General features: G+C 48.0%; 8 protein-coding genes across 8 annotated transcripts; 2 read left to right on the forward strand and 6 right to left on the reverse strand.

Annotated features, from left to right (window-relative positions):
- Positions 1-11,162: 11,162 nt before the first annotated feature.
- On the reverse strand, positions 11,163-13,017 carry I203_106668 (uncharacterized protein; the record flags this gene model as incomplete). Its single annotated transcript, XM_019150996.1, has 14 exons — positions 11,163-11,187; positions 11,257-11,311; positions 11,375-11,499; positions 11,563-11,654; positions 11,710-11,785; positions 11,838-11,989; positions 12,034-12,239; positions 12,302-12,405; positions 12,462-12,490; positions 12,551-12,678; positions 12,739-12,761; positions 12,815-12,831; positions 12,890-12,925; positions 13,000-13,017. 14 exons carry the CDS (start codon positions 13,015-13,017, stop codon positions 11,163-11,165), a joined length of 1,086 nt encoding a protein of 361 aa, XP_018999564.1.
- Positions 13,018-13,464: 447 nt separating this feature from the next.
- On the forward strand, positions 13,465-14,745 carry I203_106669 (uncharacterized protein; the record flags this gene model as incomplete). Its single annotated transcript, XM_019150997.1, has 3 exons — positions 13,465-13,933; positions 13,986-14,236; positions 14,284-14,745. 3 exons carry the CDS (start codon positions 13,465-13,467, stop codon positions 14,743-14,745), a joined length of 1,182 nt encoding a protein of 393 aa, XP_018999565.1.
- A 130-nt stretch (positions 14,746-14,875) lies between these two features.
- I203_106670 (uncharacterized protein) lies at positions 14,876-16,021 on the reverse strand (the record flags this gene model as incomplete). The annotated part of the gene is made up of 4 exons (XM_065518018.1): positions 14,876-15,416; positions 15,560-15,680; positions 15,737-15,816; positions 15,867-16,021. 4 exons carry the CDS (start codon positions 16,019-16,021, stop codon positions 14,876-14,878), a joined length of 897 nt encoding a protein of 298 aa, XP_065373322.1.
- Positions 16,022-18,139: 2,118 nt separating this feature from the next.
- Positions 18,140-19,325, forward strand: I203_106671 (uncharacterized protein; the record flags this gene model as incomplete). Its single annotated transcript, XM_065518019.1, has 3 exons — positions 18,140-18,464; positions 18,547-18,992; positions 19,197-19,325. The coding sequence occupies 3 exons, from the start codon at positions 18,140-18,142 to the stop codon at positions 19,323-19,325; spliced, it is 900 nt and encodes a 299-aa protein (XP_065373323.1).
- An 89-nt stretch (positions 19,326-19,414) lies between these two features.
- On the reverse strand, positions 19,415-20,613 carry I203_106672 (uncharacterized protein; the record flags this gene model as incomplete). The annotated part of the gene is made up of 6 exons (XM_019151000.1): positions 19,415-19,738; positions 19,786-19,914; positions 19,962-19,996; positions 20,058-20,223; positions 20,267-20,386; positions 20,437-20,613. The coding sequence occupies 6 exons, from the start codon at positions 20,611-20,613 to the stop codon at positions 19,415-19,417; spliced, it is 951 nt and encodes a 316-aa protein (XP_018999568.1).
- A 593-nt stretch (positions 20,614-21,206) lies between these two features.
- Positions 21,207-21,877, reverse strand: I203_106673 (uncharacterized protein; the record flags this gene model as incomplete). Its single annotated transcript, XM_065518020.1, has 2 exons — positions 21,207-21,684; positions 21,735-21,877. 2 exons carry the CDS (start codon positions 21,875-21,877, stop codon positions 21,207-21,209), a joined length of 621 nt encoding a protein of 206 aa, XP_065373324.1.
- Positions 21,878-22,285: 408 nt separating this feature from the next.
- I203_106674 (uncharacterized protein) lies at positions 22,286-23,453 on the reverse strand (the record flags this gene model as incomplete). The annotated part of the gene is made up of 5 exons (XM_065518021.1): positions 22,286-22,397; positions 22,449-22,869; positions 22,913-23,025; positions 23,081-23,111; positions 23,159-23,453. The coding sequence occupies 5 exons, from the start codon at positions 23,451-23,453 to the stop codon at positions 22,286-22,288; spliced, it is 972 nt and encodes a 323-aa protein (XP_065373325.1).
- Positions 23,454-23,652: 199 nt separating this feature from the next.
- On the reverse strand, positions 23,653-24,375 carry I203_106675 (uncharacterized protein; the record flags this gene model as incomplete). Its single annotated transcript, XM_019151003.2, has 3 exons — positions 23,653-23,804; positions 23,859-23,975; positions 24,018-24,375. The coding sequence occupies 3 exons, from the start codon at positions 24,373-24,375 to the stop codon at positions 23,653-23,655; spliced, it is 627 nt and encodes a 208-aa protein (XP_018999571.2).
- Between the last annotated feature and the right edge of the window lie 48 nt (positions 24,376-24,423).

The raw sequence follows: 24,423 nt of genomic DNA on the forward strand, positions 1-24,423 counted from the left end.
TCGCCCTTGAACACCTAATAGTGACCGTAACCTTTCCAGAGTGTCGGGAGGTAATGACTTGGTGAGCAAGTCTGCCAGGTTGTCTGCCGAAGACACATGTGATAATGTTACCGTATTATCATTGACCTTTTCTCTGACATAGTGATGTCGCATCGCTATGTGTTTTGACTTCTCGTGATTGACCGGATTCTTGGCAAGTGAGATGGCACCAATGTTGTCGTTGTAGAGAGGGATGTTGAGATATATGAGGTGCATATACGTATATAACTATGTATATAGTATATCTGATGTGTAAAGAAAGAAGAGTAAAGAAAGGAAAGTATCAGAGTGACGGACAACTATATAATGAATACCAAGTGAAGCCATGTCCCAGTGCGTTACGCACTGGCCATCAACTAGGGGTTGCTATTCAATGTGAAACGTACCGACCACTATATGTAGCTTGAGTGAGGCTCCGCCACACTTGCTCTGACCCCTACAGAAACCCTTACTGAGTATCTGACCCCTACAAGAAACCACTACTGAGAATCTATACGTATAGCGATAGATCACTTATTCTGACACTCCCCCTTGATCTAATCGCCCTTGAACACCTAATAGTGACCGTAACCTTTCCAGAGTGTCGGGAGGTAATGACTTGGTGAGCAAGTCTGCCAGGTTGTCTGCCGAAGACACATGTGATAATGTTACCGTATTATCATTGACCTTTTCTCTGACATAGTGATGTCGCATCGCTATGTGTTTTGACTTCTCGTGATTGACCGGATTCTTGGCAAGTGAGATGGCACCAATGTTGTCGTTGTAGAGAGGGAAGGGATCATTACCTAAACCAAGTTGGAGATCGTCCAAAAGTAACCTTAACCAAACAGCTTGTCGAGTGGCATCAGCCGAAGCCATGTACTCTGCTTCAGTTGTCGACAGAGCTACAGTTGGCTGTCTTCTAGACTTCCAAGCGACAATTCCACCATATACCTTGAAGATGTAACCGGTTGTTGATCTCCGAGTATCCAGATCTCCACCCCAATCCGCATCCACGAATCCAAGTGCTACCCGTTTACCAGACTCAGCATCAAATGTCAGACACAAATCACTTGTTCCTCTGATGTACCTAAGACAATGTTTTGCCGCTTTCCAATGAGATGTATTCCATTTGCTGATATACCGAGATAAAACACCAGCAGCATGAGCCAGGTCAGGTCGGCTGATTGTTGAAGCGTAAAGGATTGAGCCAACAACTTGAGCATATGGAAGATGGCGTGCTTCCTCATGTTCTTCGTCAGTTGAAGGTACAGATTTGAATCCAGTTGGCAAAGGTGATCGACTGGGATTGCAGTTTGACATGTCAAATCGATCCAGTAAAGCTTCCATGTAGTGTTCTTGAGAGATGTAGAGCTTGCGTTGTTGTCTATCCCTATGTATGTTGAATCCCAAGAAGTAACCAGCATCGCCAGAATCATTACACTCAAACTTGTTGTGAAGATCCTTCCTGAACTTGGTGAGGCGGAGTCGAGTTACTTGCAATGGCGTATCGTCCACATGAACACTTAACATGAGTAATTCCCCCTCACATCGTCTTACATATAAGCATGGATCCGCTCTAGTAGGTGTCAATCCTTGTTCCCTTAACCATTTATCAAATTCCATATTGAAGCATCGAGGTGACTGCTTCAGACCGTACAGTGATTTCTGCAGAAGTAAGACCATGTTTGCCGGGATGTCACTACCTTCAGGTGGTTCAAGATATATTTCCTCTTCCAATCCACCTTTGAGAAAAGCATAGCGATATCCGTTTGTATACAATCCAGGTTGAAGTAGTTGACCAGAGCAAGGAACACTCGATGTGAATCCTTATGAGCAACTGCAGAGAATACCTCGTTGTAATCAATACCAGCAACTTGAGAATACCCTTTGGCTACCCATCTAGCTTTATAGGCAGCGGTTTGCCAGTTTCACCATCTATCTTCCTAGTGTATACCCATTTTGCTTTCAGGGTTCTACCCTTGGCTTGTTCCCTTGGTACGACTTTCCAGACCTTGTACTTTTCCATCTTTGACAGCTCGTCGTCCATGGCTTTCTTCCAATGCTCCCCCTCACCCGAGCTTCTAGCTTCTTTCCAGGATTGAGGTAGGTTGGTAGCGGCAGCAGCATTGGCAAGAGCAAGTTGATCCAATCCCCAAGTTTCTGGGTCATCTGTGATTGCCATTGGATCAATTGATTCATCCGATGATTCGTCCATTGGCAAGTCGAGTGGAGATATATGTGGTGATGGTTGTTCCACAGGTCGTACATGTGTTACCGGACTCAGTTGTCGAGGTGGGTGTTCAGCTTCGGTGTTATCTGCAGGTCCAGGTGTGGGTGTTCGTTGTTCAGTTTGTGCTCGTAACCTAATTCTTTCATCTGATCTTGATAATTGTTGAAGCAGGAACCTGGGTGAATTTGGATTAGGAGGTCGTTCAGCAGGAGGTGTAAATTCATCTTCTGGTGTGGTCGTAACATCTGAACCGGTCTGGCCCTTTTGGCTTGGTTTAGGGGTTGATGTAGGGGTCTGACCCATACTTTGACCCCTAGATTCTCCATGACCTTTCAGAAACACCACATCTCTCGACACAACAATCTTCTTGGACTGACTGTCGTATATCCTGTAACTGGATGTACTATCATCGTGTGCGTAACCCATGAATAAACCTTCCTTGTATCTAGGATTCAGTTTGTTTGTGTTGACATGATCCCTAAGGTATACCTTCTCACCAAGCGTTCTGAGCGGTCAAACTTGAGTTTCTTCCCAAACCATCTTTCAAATCCTATAGTCTTAGCCGCACCAGAAGGAGCACAGTTGAGAGAATGCAATGTACTTGGCAGCCTCGCCCAGAATTCTTTGGGAAGACCTGTCTCAGCTAACAGAGTTCTGACACCATTTACAATTGTCAGATGAACCCGTTCTACTCTACCATTTTGTGCGTGAGAACCAGGAGGAGCGGTGATGTGAATGATACCCTTTGATTTGTAGTATGTCGTAGCCGCATTGGAGACAAATTCTCCACCATTATCCGATCTAATTTGTTTGACCTTTTACCCAGTTGTGTTTCTGCCATGGTGATATATTCCTTCAAAGCATTGAGCTTGTGATTTATCCCTTAACAGAGTGATATGAACCCGTCTTGTGTAATCATCAAAGATGGTCAAGAAGTACCTATTGCCTGCACGAAGCAACACGTGATGGACCCCATAAATCAACATGTAACAGACCGAGTGGTGTGGTAGCTCTGGTGTAGTCAGGTGCGGAGGTGCAGGTAGACGACCAGTTTTCCTTTGATACAAGATTCGCATGTGAAATTGATACATCCTCTGGAGTTGTATTTACAAGTACATCCTTTCCCAAATTTCCAACTCTAGCTAACCTCATGACGTCTCTCACTCCCAAATGACCCAGTCGGCTGTGCCAGGAGTAGAGAGAGTCAGCGGAAGCTTGGAAAGCGGTTGCCAGATGACTTGCCTTGAACAAATACAATCCATTCTTGAAAGGAGCTGTGACGAATGTTCGACCTTCTTTATCCTTTAGACAACCAGTGAAACAGTCAAATGTCCAGTACATGGTAGGAGGGATCTTGTTGACAGCAATGAGGTTGCAAGAAAGATCAGGTACTCTGAGAACGTTATGAAGAGTGAGTTTACCGAGAGTGAGAGTACCTTGACCATTGACCAGAAGACGAGCACCATTACCAATCTTGACACCTTTGACGTGCGATGGTGTGAAGTTATCCAATTTGACCATAGCACCAACCATATGATGAGATGCACCAGAATCAATGATGAAGCAGTCGGAAGCAGTAGTAGTTGAGACTGTAACATTGAACGCAAAGGCATCTTCTGGGTCTGAATCGAATGTCATTGTTTTCAAGGAGGTGGTGAGATTTGCAGCCGCACCATGGTTGCTGTTGTCGTTATTCACTTGTTCATCCTGACCACCGTTTGGAGAGGTTGACATGTGTGCTCGACCAGAAGAAGATTGTTTCAGTTTGTAGCAGTCTTTAGAATTATGAGTCGAATTTTTATGGTACCGACACCACTTCTCAGTCCAAGGACGTTTACCCGTATTGATATTACCAGAAGTCTTATTTGCCGCACCATCTTCAGATCCACGTCTTTGCCATTCATTACCCACGGCATCTAGCACATCTTCAGATTTGAGATCGGATTTGAGCCAAAGGTTTTGCTTGAGATTGCTGTATGAATCAGGTAAGGCGTTGAGCATCGCATAGGCAAGAGAGAAGTCCGGAAGTTGATTTTCAGAGCTGTTATTGACGTTGATCTGATTGTGAGCAGAGTTGATTTCAGACAGCTTGACAATTGGATCTTCACCTTCAGGAGACGGGTTGGCCCACATTGTCGTGAACAGTTTTGCTTGTCGAGCACCACCGGTAGCAGAGTATTTCTTCTTCAATTCATCTAATAAACCTTTGGGATCGGGAGAAGTGATTGATCTGAATCTTGGCGACAAGGAGTTCAGGACGGTAGGAGTGAGTGATTGGAGCAGAAGACCAGCAGTTCGGACGACCTTTCTACGTTCGTCCAGTTCAGCACCAGTAGGTTTAACCTCACCGATTGGACCAAGAGTAAACAAAATATATTCATCCAAGTTCTTATACATCAATGCCGAAGTGATAGAGTTCTCCCATTCGATATAGTTTGATGAACCCTTCAGGAGGACCAGACTGAGTTTGTCCGTTGATTCCGACATGTTGACCAGAGTAGAGTAGCAGTAGTGAGAGCCGGAGGGGGTGTCTGAGGTGAACCGAGATGTCTTATTCTGTCAATGAATGCAACTAGAAGGGAAGGCAAGATGGAGTGAGTGTATTGTTCCAAGCAGATACAAAGGTAGGATGAACGCTCCTGTAGTACTCAGCTTGGGCTGGACAAGTTTGCTTGTTGCTTATGAAGCGCAGGGACTTGTCACTGGGGTGGACCAGATTCTTTCACCACTCGTTAAAGCAGTACCAGTCACCTTAGCTTGCAGTGGTGGATTTTCCGTAGAGCGAGTGGATACGGAGATGGGATTGATAAGGATTGGGGGCTGAGTTGTGAAAGGGGGTGAACCGAGATGAACTGAGGTGAACTGAGGTGAACTGAGGTGTACTGAGGTGTTGTTGTTTACAATGGTATTCCGCTTTAAGCTACCAAGGCTCATAACCTGTTGAGATATATGAGGTGCATATACGTATATAACTATGTATATAGTATATCTGATGTGTAAAGAAAGAAGAGTAAAGAAAGGAAAGTATCAGAGTGACGGACAACTATATAATGAATACCAAGTGAAGCCATGTCCCAGTGCACGCACTGGCCATCAACTAGGGTTGCTATTCAATGTGAAACGTACCGACCACTATATGTAGCTTGAGTGAGGCTCCGCCACACTTGCTCTGACCCCTACAGAAACCCTTACTGAGTATCTGACCCCTACAAGAAACCACTACTGAGAATCTATACGTATAGCGATAGATCACTTATTCTGACAAGGGAAGGGATCATTACCTAAACCAAGTTGGAGATCGTCCAAAAGTAACCTTAACCAAACAGCTTGTCGAGTGGCATCAGCCGAAGCCATGTACTCTGCTTCAGTTGTCGACAGAGCTACAGTTGGCTGTCTTCTAGACTTCCAAGCGACAATTCCACCATATACCTTGAAGATGTAACCGGGTTGTTGATCTCCGGAGTATCCAGATCTCCACCCCAATCCGCATCCACGAATCCAAGTGCTACCCGTTTACCAGACTCAGCATCAAATGTCAGACACAAATCACTTGTTCCTCTGATGTACCTAAGACAATGTTTTGCCGCTTTCCAATGAGATGTATTCCATTTGCTGATATACCGAGATAAAACACCAGCAGCATGAGCCAGGTCAGGTCGGCTGATTGTTGAAGCGTAAAGGATTGAGCCAACAACTTGAGCATATGGAAGATGACGTGCTTCCTCATGTTCTTCGTCAGTTGAAGGTACAGATTTGAATCCAGTTGGCAAAGGTGATCGACTGGGATTGCAGTTTGACATGTCAAATCGATCCAGTAAAGCTTCCATGTAGTGTTCTTGAGAGATGTAGAGCTTGCGTTGTTGTCTATCCCTATGTATGTTGAATCCCAAGAAGTAACCAGCATCGCCAGAATCATTACACTCAAACTTGTTGTGAAGATCCTTCCTGAACTTGGTGAGAGCGGGAGTCGAGTTACTTGCAATGAGCGTATCGTCCACATGAACACTTAACATGAGTAATTCCCCCTCACATCGTCTTACATATAAGCATGGATCCGCTCTAGTAGGTGTCAATCCTTGTTCCCTTAACCATTTATCAAATTCCATATTGAAGCATCGAGGTGACTGCTTCAGACCGTACAGTGATTTCTGCAGAAGTAAGACCATGTTTGCCGGGATGTCACTACCTTCAGGTGGTTCAAGATATATTTCCTCTTCCAATCCACCTTTGAGAAAAGCCGCAACGATATCCGTTTGTATACAATCCAGGTTGAAGTAGTTGACCAGAGCAAGGAACACTCGATGTGAATCCTTATGAGCAACTGCAGAGAATACCTCGTTGTAATCAATACCAGCAACTTGAGAATACCCTTTGGCTACCCATCTAGCTTTATAGGCAGCCGGTTTGCCAGTTTCACCATCTATCTTCCTAGTGTATACCCATTTTGCTTTCAGGGTTCTACCCTTGGCTTGTTCCCTTGGTACGACTTTCCAGACCTTGTACTTTTCCATCTTTGACAGCTCGTCGTCCATGGCTTTCTTCCAATGCTCCCCCTCACCCGAGCTTCTAGCTTCTTTCCAGGATTGAGGTAGGTTGGTAGCGGCAGCAGCATTGGCAAGAGCAAGTTGATCCAATCCCCAAGTTTCTGGGTCATCTGTGATTGCCATTGGATCAATTGATTCATCCGATGATTCGTCCATTGGCAAGTCGAGTGGAGATATATGTGGTGATGGTTGTTCCACAGGTCGTACATGTGTTACCGGACTCAGTTGTCGAGGTGGGTGTTCAGCTTCGGTGTTATCTGCAGGTCCAGGTGTGGGTGTTCGTTGTTCAGTTTGTGCTCGTAACCTAATTCTTTCATCTGATCTTGATAATTGTTGAAGCAGGAACCTGGGTGAATTTGGATTAGGAGGTCGTTCAGCAGGAGGTGTAAATTCATCTTCTGGTGTGGTCGTAACATCTGAACCGGTCTGGCCCTTTTGGCTTGGTTTAGGGGTTGATGTAGGGGTCTGACCCATACTTTGACCCCTAGATTCTCCATGACCTTTCAGAAACACCACATCTCGACACAACAATCTTCTTGGACTGACTGTCGATATCCTGTAACTGGATGTACTATCATCGTGTGCGTAACCCATGAATAAACCTTCCTTGTATCTAGGATTCAGTTTGTTTGTGTTGACATGATCCCTAAGGTATACCTTCTCACCAAACGTTCTGAGCCGGTCAAACTTGAGTTTCTTCCCAAACCATCTTTCAAATCCTATAGTCTTAGCCGCACCAGAAGGAGCACAGTTGCGAGAGAATGCAATGTACTTGGCAGCCTCGGCCCAGAATTCTTTGGGAAGACCTGTCTCAGCTAACAGAGTTCTGACACCATTTACAATTGTCAGATGAACCCGTTCTACTCTACCATTTTGTGCGTGAGAACCAGGAGGAACGGTGATGTGAATGATACCCTTTGATTTGTAGTATGTCGTAGCCGCATTGGAGACAAATTCTCCACCATTATCCGATCTAATTTGTTTGACCTTTTTACCCAGTTGTGTTTCTGCCATGGTGATATATTCCTTCAAAGCATTGAGCTTGTGATTTATCCCTTAACAGAGTGATATGAACCCGTCTTGTGTAATCATCAAAGATGGTCAAGAAGTACCTATTGCCTGCACGAGAAGCAACACGTGATGGACCCCATAAATCAACATGTAACAGACCGAGTGGTGTGGTAGCTCTGGTGTAGTCAGGTGCCGGAGGTGCAGGTAGACGACCAGTTTTCCCTTTGATACAAGATTCGCATGTGAAATTCGATACATCCTCTGGAGTTGTATTTACAAGTACATCCTTTCCCAAATTTCCAACTCTAGCTAACCTCATGACGTCTCTCACTCCCAAATGACCCAGTCGGCTGTGCCAGGAGTAGAGAGAGTCAGCGGAAGCTTGGAAAGCGGTTGCCAGATGACTTGCCTTGAACAAATACAATCCATTCTTGAAAGGAGCTGTGACGAATGTTCGACCTTCTTTATCCTTTAGACAACCAGTGAAACAGTCAAATGTCCAGTACATGGTAGGAGGGATCTTGTTGACAGCAATGAGGTTGCAAGAAAGATCAGGTACTCTGAGAACGTTATGAAGAGTGAGTTTACCGAGAGTGAGTACCTTGACCATTGACCAGAAGACGAGCACCATTACCAATCTTGACACCTTTGACGTGCGATGGTGTGAAGTTATCCAATTTGACCATAGCACCAACCATATGATGAGATGCACCAGAATCAATGATGAAGCAGTCGGAAGCAGTAGTAGTTGAGACTGTAACATTGAACGCAAAGGCATCTTCTGGGTCTGAATCGAATGTCATTGTTTTCAAGGAGGTGGTGAGATTTGCAGCCGCACCATGGTTGCTGTTGTCGTTATTCACTTGTTCATCCTGACCACCGTTTGGAGAGGTTGACATGTGTGCTCGACCAGAAGAAGATTGTTTCAGTTTGTAGCAGTCTTTAGAATTATGAGTCGAATTTTTATGGTACCGACACCACTTCTCAGTCCAAGGACGTTTACCCGTATTGATATTACCAGAAGTCTTATTTGCCGCACCATCTTCAGATCCACGTCTTTGCCATTCATTACCCACGGCATCTAGCACATCTTCAGATTTGAGATCGGATTTGAGCCAAAGGTTTTGCTTGAGATTGCTGTATGAATCAGGTAAGGCGTTGAGCATCGCATAGGCAAGAGAGAAGTCCGGAAGTTGATTTTCAGAGCTGTTATTGACGTTGATCTGATTGTGAGCAGAGTTGATTTCAGACAGCTTGACAATTGGATCTTCACCTTCAGGAGACGGGTTGGCCCACATTGTCGTGAACAGTTTTGCTTGTCGAGCACCACCGGTAGCAGAGTATTTCTTCTTCAATTCATCTAATAAACCTTTGGGATCGGAGAAGTGATTGATCTGAATCTTGGCGACAAGGAGTTCAGGACGGTAGGAGTGAGTGATTGGAGCAGAAGACCAGCAGTTCGGACGACCTTTCTACGTTCGTCCAGTTCAGCACCAGTAGGTTTAACCTCACCGATTGGACCAAGAGTAAACAAAATATATTCATCCAAGTTCTTATACATCAATGCCGAAGTGATAGAGTTCTCCCATTCGATATAGTTTGATGAACCCTTCAGGAGGACCAGACTGAGTTTGTCCGTTGATTCCGACATGTTGACCAGAGTAGAGTAGCAGTAGTGAGAGCGGAGGGGTGTCTGAGGTGAACCGAGATGTCTTATTCTGTCAATGAATGCAACTAGAAGGGAAGGCAAGATGGAGTGAGTGTATTGTTCCAAGCAGATACAAAGGTAGGATGAACGCTCCTGTAGTACTCAGCTTGGGCTGGACAAGTTTGCTTGTTGCTTATGAAGCGCAGGGACTTGTCACTGGGGTGGACCAGATTCTTTCACCACTCGTTAAAGCAGTACCAGTCACCTTAGCTTGCAGTGGTGGATTTTCCGTAGAGCGAGTGGATACGGAGATGGGATTGATAAGGATTGGGGGCTGAGTTGTGAAAGGGGGTGAACCGAGATGAACTGAGGTGAACTGAGGTGAACTGAGGTGTACTGAGGTGTTGTTGTTTACAATGGTATTCCGCTTTAAGCTACCAAGGCTCATAACCTGTTGAGATATATGAGGTGCATATAATTATATAACTATGTATATAGTATATCTGATGTGTAAAGAAAGAAGAAAGAAAGGAAAGTATCAGAGTGACGGACAACTATATAATGAATACCAAGTGAAGCCATGTCCCAGTGTTACGCACTGGCCATCAACTAGGGGTTGCTATTCAATGTGAAACGTACCGACCACTATATGTAGCTTGAGTGAGGCTCCGCCACACTTGCTCTGACCCCTACAGAAACCCTTACTGAGTATCTGACCCCTACAAGAAACCACTACTGAGAATCTATACGTATAGCGATAGATCACTTATTCTGACAGATTTCAGGTGTAAAATGTGTTCTCGTATCGGTGTATTCTATCGATCACATATATGCATCTCATATGTCTCGACAAATCCCACATTTGTTGCAGGAGTTGAGGATTAGCATGTCTAGCACTGACGATAATTGAGTCAAATTATTATTGAGTGAGTCCGTTCTTGATGGCTGTGCGATCACGGCTTACAGATAGCAGATCAGTTGCAGATCGCATCATTCTCTGTACCGGTTGCTCAATCTGTCACGAATCCCAGTAAAACAGGGGAATTTGAACAGTCGAGGCATCTGCAGTTTCGAAAAGAGAAAAAGGAGGAAACGGGTTAAACCTATCAACGTGGCTAGCGGATCAGTGCGACTGGACCCAGTCCACCCAGACAGGAATATAGGTCAAGTGCCTCTGTGATACTCGCTCGGCGCTATGCATCTAATTTACCTGCTCAATTGGCGATGAGACAGAGACATATGAGTTGCGTCCTTGTATGATGACGCTATATGTCTCATGTTGAGGCTCTTGGAACAGGACAGCGCACGTTGCGGGAATGGATTTCAGCCAGCCGCAATCGCGAACATGGTTCAATTTATTTGCCGCTCATGCTCGTACGGGCAATGGAGTTGAGAAGAAGTTGCATGCTAGTCATATCACTTCTTGAAGATACAGATGATACTGAGGGAGACAAAGTCAAGTTGAAGTCAAGGAAAGCAATGATGCCACGAGTCGGATCGGCGCAAGAGGTATAATTTAAAGTACACCAGTAAAGTGTGAAATGTATACCAGCGGGAGGCATGCGCATAGGGGAATATGACATATATGATCGCAAGGTAAGAAGGGGATGGGTAGTATTGGCGCCGTAAGCGTATAGGAAGAATGGAGGAGGGCCATCAAAAGCATATATGGTCAGTCTAATAAGGTTACGCAAGAATAAATCGAGACTTACTCTTCATCCTCGAGCACATGCCTGTGAACAAGTGATTAAAAAGCCAGGTCAGTTCGCTCACTCAGCCTCGAGATCGAGGTATCAACTCACTCTAACCCAACTTTCTGACCACGGGAGTGTTTGGCCGAGGTACCCCAGACCATTGCTAAGAGGACGAGGCGATGGTTCAGGAAGAGGATCATGACATTTCATGTGGTCTCTCACTCACCAGTACGGAACTGCTTGACGATTTCTTTGTGGATCGCATTACAGAAATCCTCGACGGTACATTTCCCTCGACGCAGGACGACAGGCGATGAGTAGTCGGGCTGTTGACCTCGAGGTTTGGTGTAGCTACGTACATCGAAATCAGATCAGCCGGTTGCAGGTCTTCTCGCAGTCATGGATCGTACTCACACTCGAACGAGATTGAGCTTGTCCCACATCACTTCGAGGAGCTCATCGATGTTCAACCACATCTGGGAAGAGATAGGCACGGAGTCGGGAATCTGCGTACGAGCCACCATGAGCATTTGAACCCAAAGACCAAAAACGGGATCTCACCTTGTACAGGAGATCAAGTTCTTCTATACTGATCGCGTCTATCTTGTTCAGCACGAAGATCGCGGGCACATATACACTGAGACTCGGTCAGTACGTGTGGGGAGGGCAAAATCATCACGGGCACCTACCGGTTACCTTCAACGACGTCTATGAAGTCTTCGATGGTAGCGTCGGGTTGGTGAATAGAAACAGCGGCATTGCTCATCTTGTATTCGGACAAGACAGCCTTGATCTCTTGGGCGTCAATCTTGGTAAGCGGCACAGTGTTGGTGATTGCAATCTGTGCGATATGTCAGCGGAGGTTGATCTCTGTGAGGGACTCACTCCTCCGCTTTCTTTCTTTCGAACAGTGATGGCAGGTGGCTTCTTGTTTAGACGGATACCGAACCCTTCCAATTCATTAGTCAAGATTGCCAAATCGTTGAGTGGTTTCAGCACATCTAGCACGATGAAGATGAGGTTACATGTTCGGGCGACTGCAATGACCTGTCGACCTCGACCTTTACCGTCCTTGGCACCTTCGATAATACCTGATGATCGAAGTTAGCATGGTGGGAGGGAGTTGTCCAGGGATTGCGACAAAAAAACCCACCAGGAAGATCCAAAACTTGTATACGAGCACCATTATATGTCATGGTTCCTGGTACAGTGGTAAGGGTAGTGAATTCGTATGAAGCTGCTTCGGAGTGGGTGCCCCTGTGAATTTCTGATCAGCTGTGATGTCCCCAAGGATGGATGATGATCCGACTTACGTCAATTTGGACATGAGAGTTGATTTACCCTTTGATAGGTCCAAGTAAGTAAAAGCACACAGAGAGTCGGCAACGACGAGGGGACATACCACACTAGGGAAACCAACGAACCCCACACTCGCAATACCTGTCCTAGCGACATCGAACCCTATCCCAGGTCCACCACCACCACCGCCCGATGGGGTTATCAATTCTCGTCTCAACTTGGCGAGCTTGGCTGTGATGGGATTGGAGGGTCAGATCGCGAGTTTTGGCGGGTGGGAGAGTACAAGCATACCTTTCAGTTGGCCCAAGTGATATCTAATGCGTTGTCAGCTGTGGTGAATTTCGTAACTGTACATCAGAATACGCACTCGGTGTTTTTGTTTCGCTTGGGTGTATGTCAGCATGGATCCAAGCCCACTGAGTGCAAGAACGCATGGGCTCACCTGTGTCATCGCCATCTCCTCCTCGATGTCTTTTATCTACATGAAAGGGATGGATCGATGTCAGTGTCGGGTTCAAAGGGAGATTCCGTGCGATATTTATGTATATATACCTTTTGAGCGGTTGTCATCGTGCTAGATGTCCAGGATCACCAAGCGATGTGAATGTAGTGGGGGTTGCGTATGAATCGTTTGATAAGCTGCGCGTAGGTGATCTACGATAGCGATGTTGTTTGTGGTATGAATTGATGTCGATGGTAGCTTGGGATGATGGTCTTTTGAGGTCAACTAAGAATGAACAAGCGATCAAAGATTTTTCCATTGAACGGATGACGATATGACGCGGGATCAAAATGCAATTACGTTTTCACATTCAATTCCTAATCAGGGTGGCAAACAGGGGGACATCAGTGATTACGGTATTTGTAATCGATATTGTAATCGAAACTTAGTAGATCACTCAACCCTCCCTCAAAGTTTATCTCTCTCTCTCTCTTCGCTCCTTCTTCTTGTTGGTTGATGTTCTTACTTGTCATCGACACCATTGCACACTTACTACCACTTCAACCTATCAAGATATGGCCCATCCTCTCACTCAGCAGCCACCCTCTTCTCTCCCATTCCCCTTCGCTGCACGACCTTCCCCTCTCTCCTTTGGTTTCGGTCATCCATCCACCCCTTCTGGATTCAACACACCTGTCCGTCCTCCAACCAGTGGTCTCAACTGGTCATCACCCGTTCATTCCCCAACCAAAGCTTCCCTTTCCAGGCTGAGGTCGTCGGAGTCAAACAACGTCGCATCTCCGAATAACTTGAAAAGGGCACGTCGCTCTCGTTCTCCCTCGTCCTCACCACCCCTTTCCCCCAATTCGCCCGCTTCGTCATCCTCTCAAGCTCGGGGATCAGCGTCCAAAGTTGACCTTTCAGCAGTCGCCGGCCTCGCTCTCCAGGATGGACCTCCTAAGTCGGCCAAAAGATCTAGACCGTGGTCCTCTGATGAACCGCAAAACGCCGCGTCAGATGGAATAGATGTGGGAATTTTACTTGGTTCGTCCATCTCTTTGATTTCGAGCGACTGGCACTGACATCTCCTTCATAGCCACTTTGCCATCTTCTTCTCACCTTCCCATACTCATGCAGCTGCTTCGAACTCATCCGACGTTATCCGAATCCGTACTCGGTCAGATCCCTCAACCCGAGGTGAAGACTTGCGTCAGGGAGATGCAGACCGCATTCGAAGCTGTGCAGAAAGCTGCTGGGGGGAGTTTTGGAATGAGAGAAGCATCCGAGTTGTTCGAGTCGAGACGGTGGGAACGTGTCAGGGGTGAAGCAGAAATCTTCTGTAGGACGGTAAGTGATTGATGGTCAATCTGAGCTTTCTCTGACATGGGTTGTAGGCGTCGACATATATCCGATACTTTACGTCAAACGCAAAATCGCCTCTGGAAGCAGAGTCCATCTTTGCATTCCTTCACCCTCTGACTACATATCTTCGCACTCTGCTGTCCGTCGTTCCGGTCAATGCACCACCTAACAATCCTATCCTTGACTTGGCGAAATTAGTCCTGACCATATGGGACCTTTGGCTCAAGTCATTATCCGCAGAGGTCAATCAGCGAGGTGGAATGTATCCCCATTCAGTAGTCGCAAACTGGGCAGAGACGATGGACAGGCTGGTCTCCAAGAACATAACCAATGCTTGGGATTCAAGTCCTATGTCTCACTGGTCGCTTCCCACGTCGAGACCAGCAAGCCAAAATTCGACCCCTTTTGACGAATCGTTCCGACAAGCCCTCGAGCCCTTGCGAAATCGTTTCTTGACTGAGGTAGGATGGATGATCGGCCGTCGAGCGGTGTAGAAACGGGTTTTTCTGTACAAAAATTTCATTTGTTGCTTGTTTGTATATATTCTTTATTCCCCTATCATGAGATGACGATTTTATTACGACTTATATGCATTTGTTCATATTATTTTATATATAATCGGCATCACGCGAAAGCTCCAAATACGTTACTCAGCATGGTCCACCAGAACCCTCGGTACAGACTTTGCCACCCTTCCTCCTCGATGACCTTTCTTCCGCAGTCGACCATGCCGAGGTAGGGGTCGGTAGTGGGTCGAAGACCAATAACGTCTTCGTCCGTTCCACAGAATGATACTCCTTCGGGAAGGCCTTGTTCTTCTTCTTCGGTTGCGACGGCACCTGGCGTGTTGGGCTGGACGGACAGTCGGGTGCTGACGACTTCGAGAGGTGTGAGCCAGCCGGTGGCAAATGCTTGCCAGAGGATGAAGATCAACCATCGCCACGGGGAGATGTTATCGGAGATGTCCTCGGGAGCGGAGGCACCTAGGAAGAATACTCGCATGGTTCGGGCTATCAGGGTGACACACAGGGAGTGGATGAACGTGGTAGCAAGGAGACCAGGCGTGAGGTAGAGGAGGTGGGGTTTGGCGAGTTCGTGTGGAGAGAGTAATACTCGGAGAGACGTCGTGGGGTTGTTGGGAAGTTTGTACGGTGTTATGATGGATCTGAAAGTTAGCGATTGCCCTAAGGGAGTACGCACTCACCGGTTGATTATCACAGTCATCGGCAGAGCGATGAGCGTGAGGACGATGGTGAAGAGGCCCATACTAAACGTTGTCAGCGGCACAATCGATCAGACTCGACTCACCGTACTCCCCCGGCTTCAGGGACGCTGTAGGTGTTTTTGGGACCTCGAGTGGACGATCCGCCAACGAAGATGATGGATGCGATAGACACGAGCGTGGTATAGGCGAGGGTGGGATAGGTGCCTGCGTTGAGGAAGGAGGGGTGAGACTGGATCAAAGTGTATTTAGAGCAGGCTCACCTTTCCATAATCCCCACCATCCTTCGAGCCTTTTCGTTCGTTTGAGGGTCCCGACAAGGGTGGTGAGGGTCGGTCCGACACTGTAGAGCATGTCAGCGGGTAGCTGGGAGTGTTGAGCTGCACCACTCACCGAGTCTGCGCATCAAGACCCACAGCGTGGGGATTGTAGTTGGCCCGCAGTCGGACCAGAGCACCATGGAAGGGCATCGTTATCGCGACACCCACGGCCATGAGAGAGATCATGATTGCGGTGGCAAGGAGGAGGGTGATGAGGAACTCGAACATGGTGGTGGGTGATGGTGGGTGATGTTTGGGTGGTGGTACGAGTGTAGGAATGAGGATGAATGTTGACTGTATTTATACTGGAATGGAATGACGCTGAGCTGTGTTACAAGAGGTGGAAGGCGGTCATCTCCGCTGCAGCACCCATCTCGGCTGTCACCGCGTCATCTCTCGTCGCTTTATATGCGTGTCTCCTTTAGAACTCGCGTTCGCCACTCGCAATTTCGCACATATGTGTCCTTATATCTGCGCCCCGTTTACCATAACTGTAAGAAGGTGTCGCCTTGTCGATTCCGGGTTTCACACGTGTCGAAATTGAGCCAGTCTATCTCATCCAGGTGCTCACTCAACACAAGTCAAGCGCATCACTGGTACAGCTTCATCACCCTGTATCGCCACTGCATGCATACCTATTAGCAGGACCGATCCTATCCATCGCAGTGCTATAAATCACATGCATGGTATCTATCCTATGCAGAAGTTCCACCACCGCTTGGGGGGCTTTACTACTCGCGTCTTGCTTGGCATTACACTTTATATACGTGGCCCCTTTACCATCCGCGGCAGCGCACACCTTGTCCTCACATTATATACACCCTCCCTTGACTGCAGGTTTAACATTATTAACGCCTCCTCTTTACCATAATCGCTACAGGGTGTCCGCCTATGGCCTCCGGGTTTCACACGTGTCCAAAAAGTTGACAGATACAATGTTCGACAGGATAGGTCCTGATGCATGCTCGTTGCAGAGTATCTATAGTAGGATGCAGTGGGTATCTTACGATGGCAATGCTGAACGGGAGATGCTCTTGTCAACATATGTGGATAGATAGATAGAAGCAATCGTACACGTGTGAAATCCAGAACTGACAGGCGGACACCTTCTGACGCGTATGATAAAGGGTATACACATATACAGCGTATGGTAAAGGGTGACCACATATAAAGCGTATGATAAAGGGTAAACACATATAAAGTACATGTGGCGCGGAACAAAGGGGTTACACATAAAGTGATTGGGGATGGTGGGTGGCGCGAAAACTAAAAGGGAGGTGCATTTAGGTGGGCTTGTTGGAAAGGGGGTAAGCTTACGCGGATAGTAAGTGGGTTACGGATATAATTGCTACGGACCGAAATGCGGCTAAAAGTGCCTCCACGCGGATGGTAAGGGGCTGCACGTTTTATGGTGAAGCATAGAGCATGCATGGGCCGGATCATGTATAGGATGGATACGTGATGACCTGAGAGACGTATGCAAGGGCGATGCAGTGACTGTATGCATGAGATGAATGACCCGACACTACGAACCTATGCATATGGTGTGAGCAGCGTGGATAAGATAGATCAGATTGGAGCACGTGTGAAACCCGGAAGCAACAGGAAGACACCCTAATGACCACTATAGTAAACAGAGGGCACAAATAAAGTGACAACCCGATTGGTAAAGTGGTAATGCCTGCAGCGACTGGTAAACGGGTGCCACCCTGTGACGAATATGATAAACGGAAGGCACATATAAAGTCGTGACGCGGATGTTAAACGGGCGACATGAATGACAGTTAATTGATAGGTCGACCCATGCATAACTGACCCAGCATAGGATATGTACTACTGCGATGACGCTGTAAACATCGCTTGACGGATGTTATGTGAGTGACCTAGCTAAGATAGATCGCCCAGGCCGGGACACGTGGGAAATCCGGAGGCAACAAGCGGACACCTTGTTACGATTATAGTAAACAGAGGGCACTTATAAAGTGATATGTGTGACGCGCTGGGGTAAAGGGGAGGTGTATATAAAGTTTAACCAGGAAGTGGCCGACGCCAGATTCAAGTGGGGCACAAAAATAATGGCGACTTATACGGTGACTGCCGATCGACGCGAGGGGGGGGGGGTTAATGAGCTACCACGGCGACTGCCGACGCGAGATGAACCTACGGAAACGCCGGGCCGAGCTTACACTCTCATCTGTAGCTAGATAGATACCTTGATATCTCCATCACACCTCATACTCGCCCACACATTGCACAATGTCAAAGATCCTCATGTGAGTCCTAATTTCTTTGCTCAGAGACCCTTCGCTGACCCACGACAGCACCCGACACGTCGGGACTCATGCCATGAGCATCCTCCAGGGCTCTGGCTACGAGCTCATCGTCAACCCTCAAGACTCCGAGCCAAGCAGAGAATGGGTGTTGCACCAGATCGCCGACCCCCAGGTAGGCGCGGCTTGTATCATGCACAGTCAGCCTAGCGACAAAGTAGACCAGGAATTCATCGATGCATGCAACGAGAATTTGAAGTGTGTTTCCACATTCAGTGTCGGATATGGTGAGTCTGCTACCCCGCTCAACATCGCTGACACGCCAGACCACATCAACGTGAAAGCTGCTCATGCCCGAGGGATCAAAATTGGACACACCCCAGGTGTATTGAACGATGCTGGTGAGCTCAACCCCTACCCAGACAATGCTGACGGATAGTCGCCGATATCACCGTCATGTTGGTCTTGATGACGCTTAGAAAGGTCGGCTATGGAATCAACCTCGTGAAGCGTGGAGAGGTGAGTCCGTTGAAACTTACAAAGCTAACCCTCAGTGGCCCCAAATCCCATGGGCTCCGTTCGTCCTCTGTGGCCATTCTCTTGGCCACCCTGGTCTCAAGATCGGATTCCTTGGGTTTGGTAGGATACCCCAAGCGGCCGTCGACAGGCTATTGGCTTTTACCAACAAGACCGAACCGCCAACCATCATCTACACCTCCTCGCGAGAAAGAGAGAACCAAGCTACCATCGACGCCAACTTCACAAAGAGGTGGGGTGTCGATATCAAGCGAGTCGAGAAGGACATACTTGCGTCCCAGGCGGACGTCCTCATCGTCTTGTGCGACCTCAACCCGTCCACCAAAGACATCGTGAACAAAGACTTCCTGGCCAAGATGAAACCCACCTCAATCCTGGTCAACGTTGCGAGGGTAAGTCATCCAAATCCATGACTACGCTGACATATTGACAGGGTCCCGTGGTCAACTCTGATGACCTCCATGCAGCGCTCAAATCCGGCCAAATCTTTGGCGCAGGGTTAGATGTGCTGACCGGCGAACCCAACATCAAGCCGGATCATCCGCTGTTACACTTGGACAATTGTGAGTACGACCCAGAGGCGAACTCGCTGACAGATAGGTATCGTTCTTCCACACCTTGGCTCCGGCGATTTCGACACGAGAAACAAAATGGCAGAGCTTTGTGTGCGAAACGCAATCCAAAGTATGAAGGGCGAGCCATTGCTTGCCGAGGTAAAAGGTTAAAAAAAGATCTGATACATGTGACTAAAGGCTACATAGTATAGACGCGACTAGATTATAGGAATGTAAATACGATTTAACGGATCATTCGCTCAAGAACTAACAGCGGTCGCTTCGGAAGTTCGTGGCTCGGCTACAGCATCTCTCTGACCCCGTCGACTGAAAAAACCTCCCTTGGCCGTACCGGTGATTGACGCTCCGACCGTTGCAGGTGCTCCAGCAGCGGCATGCTTCTCCCGGTCAAACACCCCGCCAGAGTTGGAGAATTTGCCGGAAGAGAGTTGTAGCAAGCTGAGGTCAAGTTTTGAGAGCCTGTACAGGTGGTAGATGGTGAAGACGGGCTTGGCAAGGACGTCAAGGATACCGTAGAAAATCATCTCCGAGTCTGGTGTGATCAGATTACCTCCATCGGCAAGCTGTGACTGGGTCAGCGATGATATGTCTCTAAAGGATTGTCACTCACACCCCAAGCAATTGGGTAAAGCAGCCAGAGGAACGATAAGATGGCGGCGGAAGAGGTGAAAGCGCTCTTGTAGTCCGCTCCGAGTGCCCCTGCACTTGCTCGAGCTGGCCCAGCGAGAACCCACCAGATCTGTGAAATATATCAGCGTGCGTCGGACCAGTGCAGATCTGACGTACGTAGAACAAAGCGGCACATCCGAAAGTGTAGAAGCCTAACGAGCTAAGAGTGAGCGAAGGATCGAGAACAGGCAAATGAAAGAAGACTGTACTCACCCCATTTGTAGCTGGTAGCGACCAATGCACCGACCAACCCCGTCACTATCATCACCAGATCAAAGTAGCACAACGCGATGATGTCCGAGAGGGGAAGACCGGAAGCCAACACCAACGTCAAAAGAAGCGAAGGGGTGGTGATGACCCAATCGATGTATCGGACGTACTAACGCTATTAGCGAAAGCCCACCACCGATCCCAACACTCACCCAGATCTGCCTGGTGGTGTTTGCAGAGTATCCCATATGACCAAATTCAGTGAGAACAGAGGCATAACCAAGATCCGAAGCCATTGAAAAATATGCGATGGCCGCAGTGGAGAGGATGAACTGCAGAAGAGTTAGTGCGTGCGGCTACTCCTTCATCATGAGCCACTTACCAAGCACAGTTGATGGAAGACTCGTTGGCCCCGTGGGAGAGAAAATTGCCAGAAGAAAACGAGGATATCTGCTACCATCATGATTGCGAAAACCGCCCAGAGCCAATCAGACCCATGAGCCGTGATGTGCTGGACTGATCCAGTGGGAGGGTTGGTGTCAAGGGCGTGATTGGACATTTTGCAGTTTTAGCGAAAAAAATAGTGGTGTATGAAGAAGTTGACTCCCCCGCGACACATATCTATCTATATATATATATGTATATGTACTGTTATATCCATGGTCGACGTTCGCTTCAATCTACACAAAACGTCATGAACATCTGAGATGGCAGATACGAGATTTTCAACCGCCGGATCTCAACATGACGTCATGTTACGTACACCCGAGTCATGTTCATACAAGTGTTCTATTTATACCGTCGATCGTTATCCTCAGAGCCTCCATCTAGATCGGAAAACAGAAACACTCAATACTCGTATGATGATGCATTTGGGAATCAGCCGTATGTGACGACAAAACCAGCATACAAACGTAGAATCCAACTGAAACCACTCTTCCTTGCAATTGCCATAGCAGGGGTCGTAGCACCTCGGCGACTTTCTCACTCCTCTTCCCTCCATTCACCCAAAGAATGTGTCAAAAACGCTGCCAGCGTATTCACTGGTGACCGTGCGGGCCTCGACGAGGAGCTTGATGAGACCATGATATCCCGAATGACCTTTTCGGATATACCCTCGAAAGCGTTCCGGTATGGTAGCTGGTATGTGAGTCACGTTGATTTGTCGAAGAGCACGGCTAGATCCGATAGGCCTGTCTTGTCAATGGAAGCAGAGCCTATAGCTAAAGCGTTTAGAACGACCGCTATGCCGAACCTGGCGACCGCAACGGCGTCGACCTGCCGCTGCAAGGTAGGAATGTGGAATATGGGAAACGCGGCGTTTGTGTATAAAAAATAACGTGATAGCAATTCATGTATATCTCGTCGAGAGGGTAAGATGGATCGGTCAAATGCCACCAGCAATGAAGGTTTGGGGGGAGGAATGTTGAGGATTGCAGGAGTATCAGGTATTGGGGAAACACCGGACCTTCCGCTGTGCGAGGGTGGAGAAGCAATTTCGGGCGGATCTGTATTGAGACGGGCTCTCTTGATCACATGCTGAGAAGCCTGCATACTCTCCTGTTGACTGATCCACTGTACTTTCTCCTCCTCCAACCCACGGATACGCTCTTCCAGCGCAGCGACATAGCTGGAATTCATCAGCTTGTGTACCGCTTCCATCTCACTCACCTCCACGACGTCGCCGCATTCGCATAAACACATTCTTTCCCCTGCTTCTGACACCTAGCACAGACAGGTCTTCTCTCCTGTGCACTGGATAGCGACATCAGCCGAGTCCAAGCGGGACTGTCGAGCCCACCTTTATCTTCCTTGTCCTGCATGATTCACAGGCTGATCTCAGAGTGATCCGTCCCATTCCTGTTGCAGCGATGGCTGGTCTTTGGATAGGGCTACGAACACCATTCTGGCGCTTGCTCGTCGAGGCGGATGGAGTGCTATGACGAGCTGGAGAGCTCATGTCGTTCTTGAGCGTCAAAAGGAAAAGACAGGTGGGGAAATGGGATGTGAGATAAAGGTCAAGCGAGTGAAAAACGGAAAGCTCCCGAGTTGTGCAGGAATTGGTCAACACCTCTGACAACATACATTGCCAAAAGCTGCAGTACTATCTCATCATGCATCTTGTCTTTTCCATCTGATTACGAAATGATATGAACAGGTAACTGTTCACACCCGACTATCCCTCCCACTCCTTCTTCTGCCTCCAACGAGTCTTGCCGAACAGTTCCCACCTAAACCACCCTGTTCTTAACACTGCCGCCCCTGAGCGCTTCGATCATGTGTTCCACCATCGCCAGACAGGTAGCTTCTTGTACGTCGGCAGGTGCAGCTCCGTAATGAGGTCTAGGAACGTGATCAGCTCTTCGTGAATCCAATATCTCCTTCGAGACTCACGTAATGACACAGCCAGCTTTACACAATCCCTCGTACCTTTCTTGCGAGGGGGGCTCTACGACCGTCACATCTACTCCAGCCCCGATGATCTTCCCTTCCTTTAGTGCGACTTCCAAATCCACCTCATCGACTACACCTCCTCTGGCTACGTTGACCAGCACCGCAGTTCTCTTCATGAGATCGAATTGGGGGGCGGAGATCATCCCCTTTGTGTCCTTGGTCAAAGGGCAATGGAGGGATACGATGTCCGATTGAGTGAGCAGATCGTTGAATGATGAGGTGCGGGTGATGAATGTCGGAGGGATGTCCCGCTCCCAGCGTTGAAGGTCAGCTGTGGAGAGAAACGGGTCGTAGAGTATGACATGACCGTTGAAGGCCGATTGAAACATCCTTGCCAGTGCGAAACCGGTATCCCCACCACCTGCGAGAGTAAGTGATCGACCGTGTGCCCATTCGTCACTCACCGATCAGACCTATGGTCTTCCCAAACAGCGTTTGTCCACCCCATCCATCAGCTTTGTGAATCTCCTCCCCAGCGTAGAACCGAGCATGAGTGGTGCTGATCTTCCTCGCAACGCTTCGCAATGGGTCAGCTGCAAGTTCGCTGCTGCTCATGGTGACATCCAACTCACTCTATAATCAAGCCCAGTGCTAATTCAGCAACTGCTTGCGCCTGCAATGCGTCAGCTGTGAACATGTCAAGAGCTGACTCACGTTAATCCCAGGAGTGTTCATCACCACTATACCGGCATCCTTCAAAGCTTTTAGGTCTAGCATATCCACTCCGGTCCCTTGCTTGGCTACATACTTGAGCTTTCCATATTCCCTGACCACGTCTACATCTTCCTTGGCCACACTCCTTGATATAGTCAGCACACCTTGAGCGTGTCGTCGCCAGTCTTTAAATCTTTCAGAGGAAGGAAGTATCAGATCGAAATGCTCGGTTGCGAGGGCCAGCGCTTGTGGGTGGAGGGGGTTGAGCGCGACGACGATGGGTTTGGTCATGTCGAGGATACACTGATTGGTGTGTGGATGCTCTCAATGTGAGTGATACAAGAGCAACGGGCATGACGAAGAAAGAGGACGATCCCAAGTGTCGGGGTAACAAAGCTCGACAGTGAGTCATGTGTCAAAGGATCGTTTTACGAGTCAACATTTCTTGGCAACCTGATATTTACGATTCACGATACAATGCATGGTCATTCTATGAGTATGATCTGTCTCCGGTCTTAGTGGTTCCCGTAGCGAATCCCATTTGCCTCTCCATCTCAGCAGCCAAACAAGCATTGTCGACAGCGATCGAGACCATGTCGAATCCTTGGTCCAAACGTTGTTTCGCGATTTGACCATTAGAGCCTGGGAAAAAGACTCAGCATAATCTCCGCGTTCTCGCCGCCGATTCACACTCACAGAAGATGGCAGCAACCTTTCCAGCATCATGGGCTGCTTTCAGGGTCTTCGCGATAGCAGCTTCATGCTCCTCTCCGCCGAATTGAACGTTCAGTTGTTTGGCAAGATCAAAAGGACCTGTCCCATATCAGCTCTATCCGCATTAATGAGTAAACTCACCGATGAAAAGCACATCCAGTCCAGGAACCTTTGCGATCTCCTCTACATTCTCTACACCTTGTCTGGACTCGATCTGAACGATGACCAACAATTTTTCATCCGCTTGGGAATCATATTCTGACCCCTTGCATCCGAATGCAGGAGGGCAGAACATGGGACCGTAACCCCTGGATCCGGTAGGAGGGTATTTGGAGAATGAGACGATCTTTTTGGCATCCTCGGCGTTGTGACACATAGGGGTCATGACACCATGAGCTCCAGCGTCGAGTGCTCTCTTGATCATCCACTCCTCATTCCACGGAACTCTGATGATGGGACTTGCACCGGCAGCAGTAGCGGCGAGAGAGAGCTGAATCATTAGCTCGGCATCGGAAAGATAGTTCACTCACATCAAAGTAGTCCTTGT

This window comes from Kwoniella mangroviensis (assembly GCF_000507465.2).
Source record: "Kwoniella mangroviensis CBS 8507 chromosome 1 map unlocalized Ctg02, whole genome shotgun sequence".
Taxonomy (NCBI): domain Eukaryota; kingdom Fungi; phylum Basidiomycota; class Tremellomycetes; order Tremellales; family Cryptococcaceae; genus Kwoniella; species Kwoniella mangrovensis.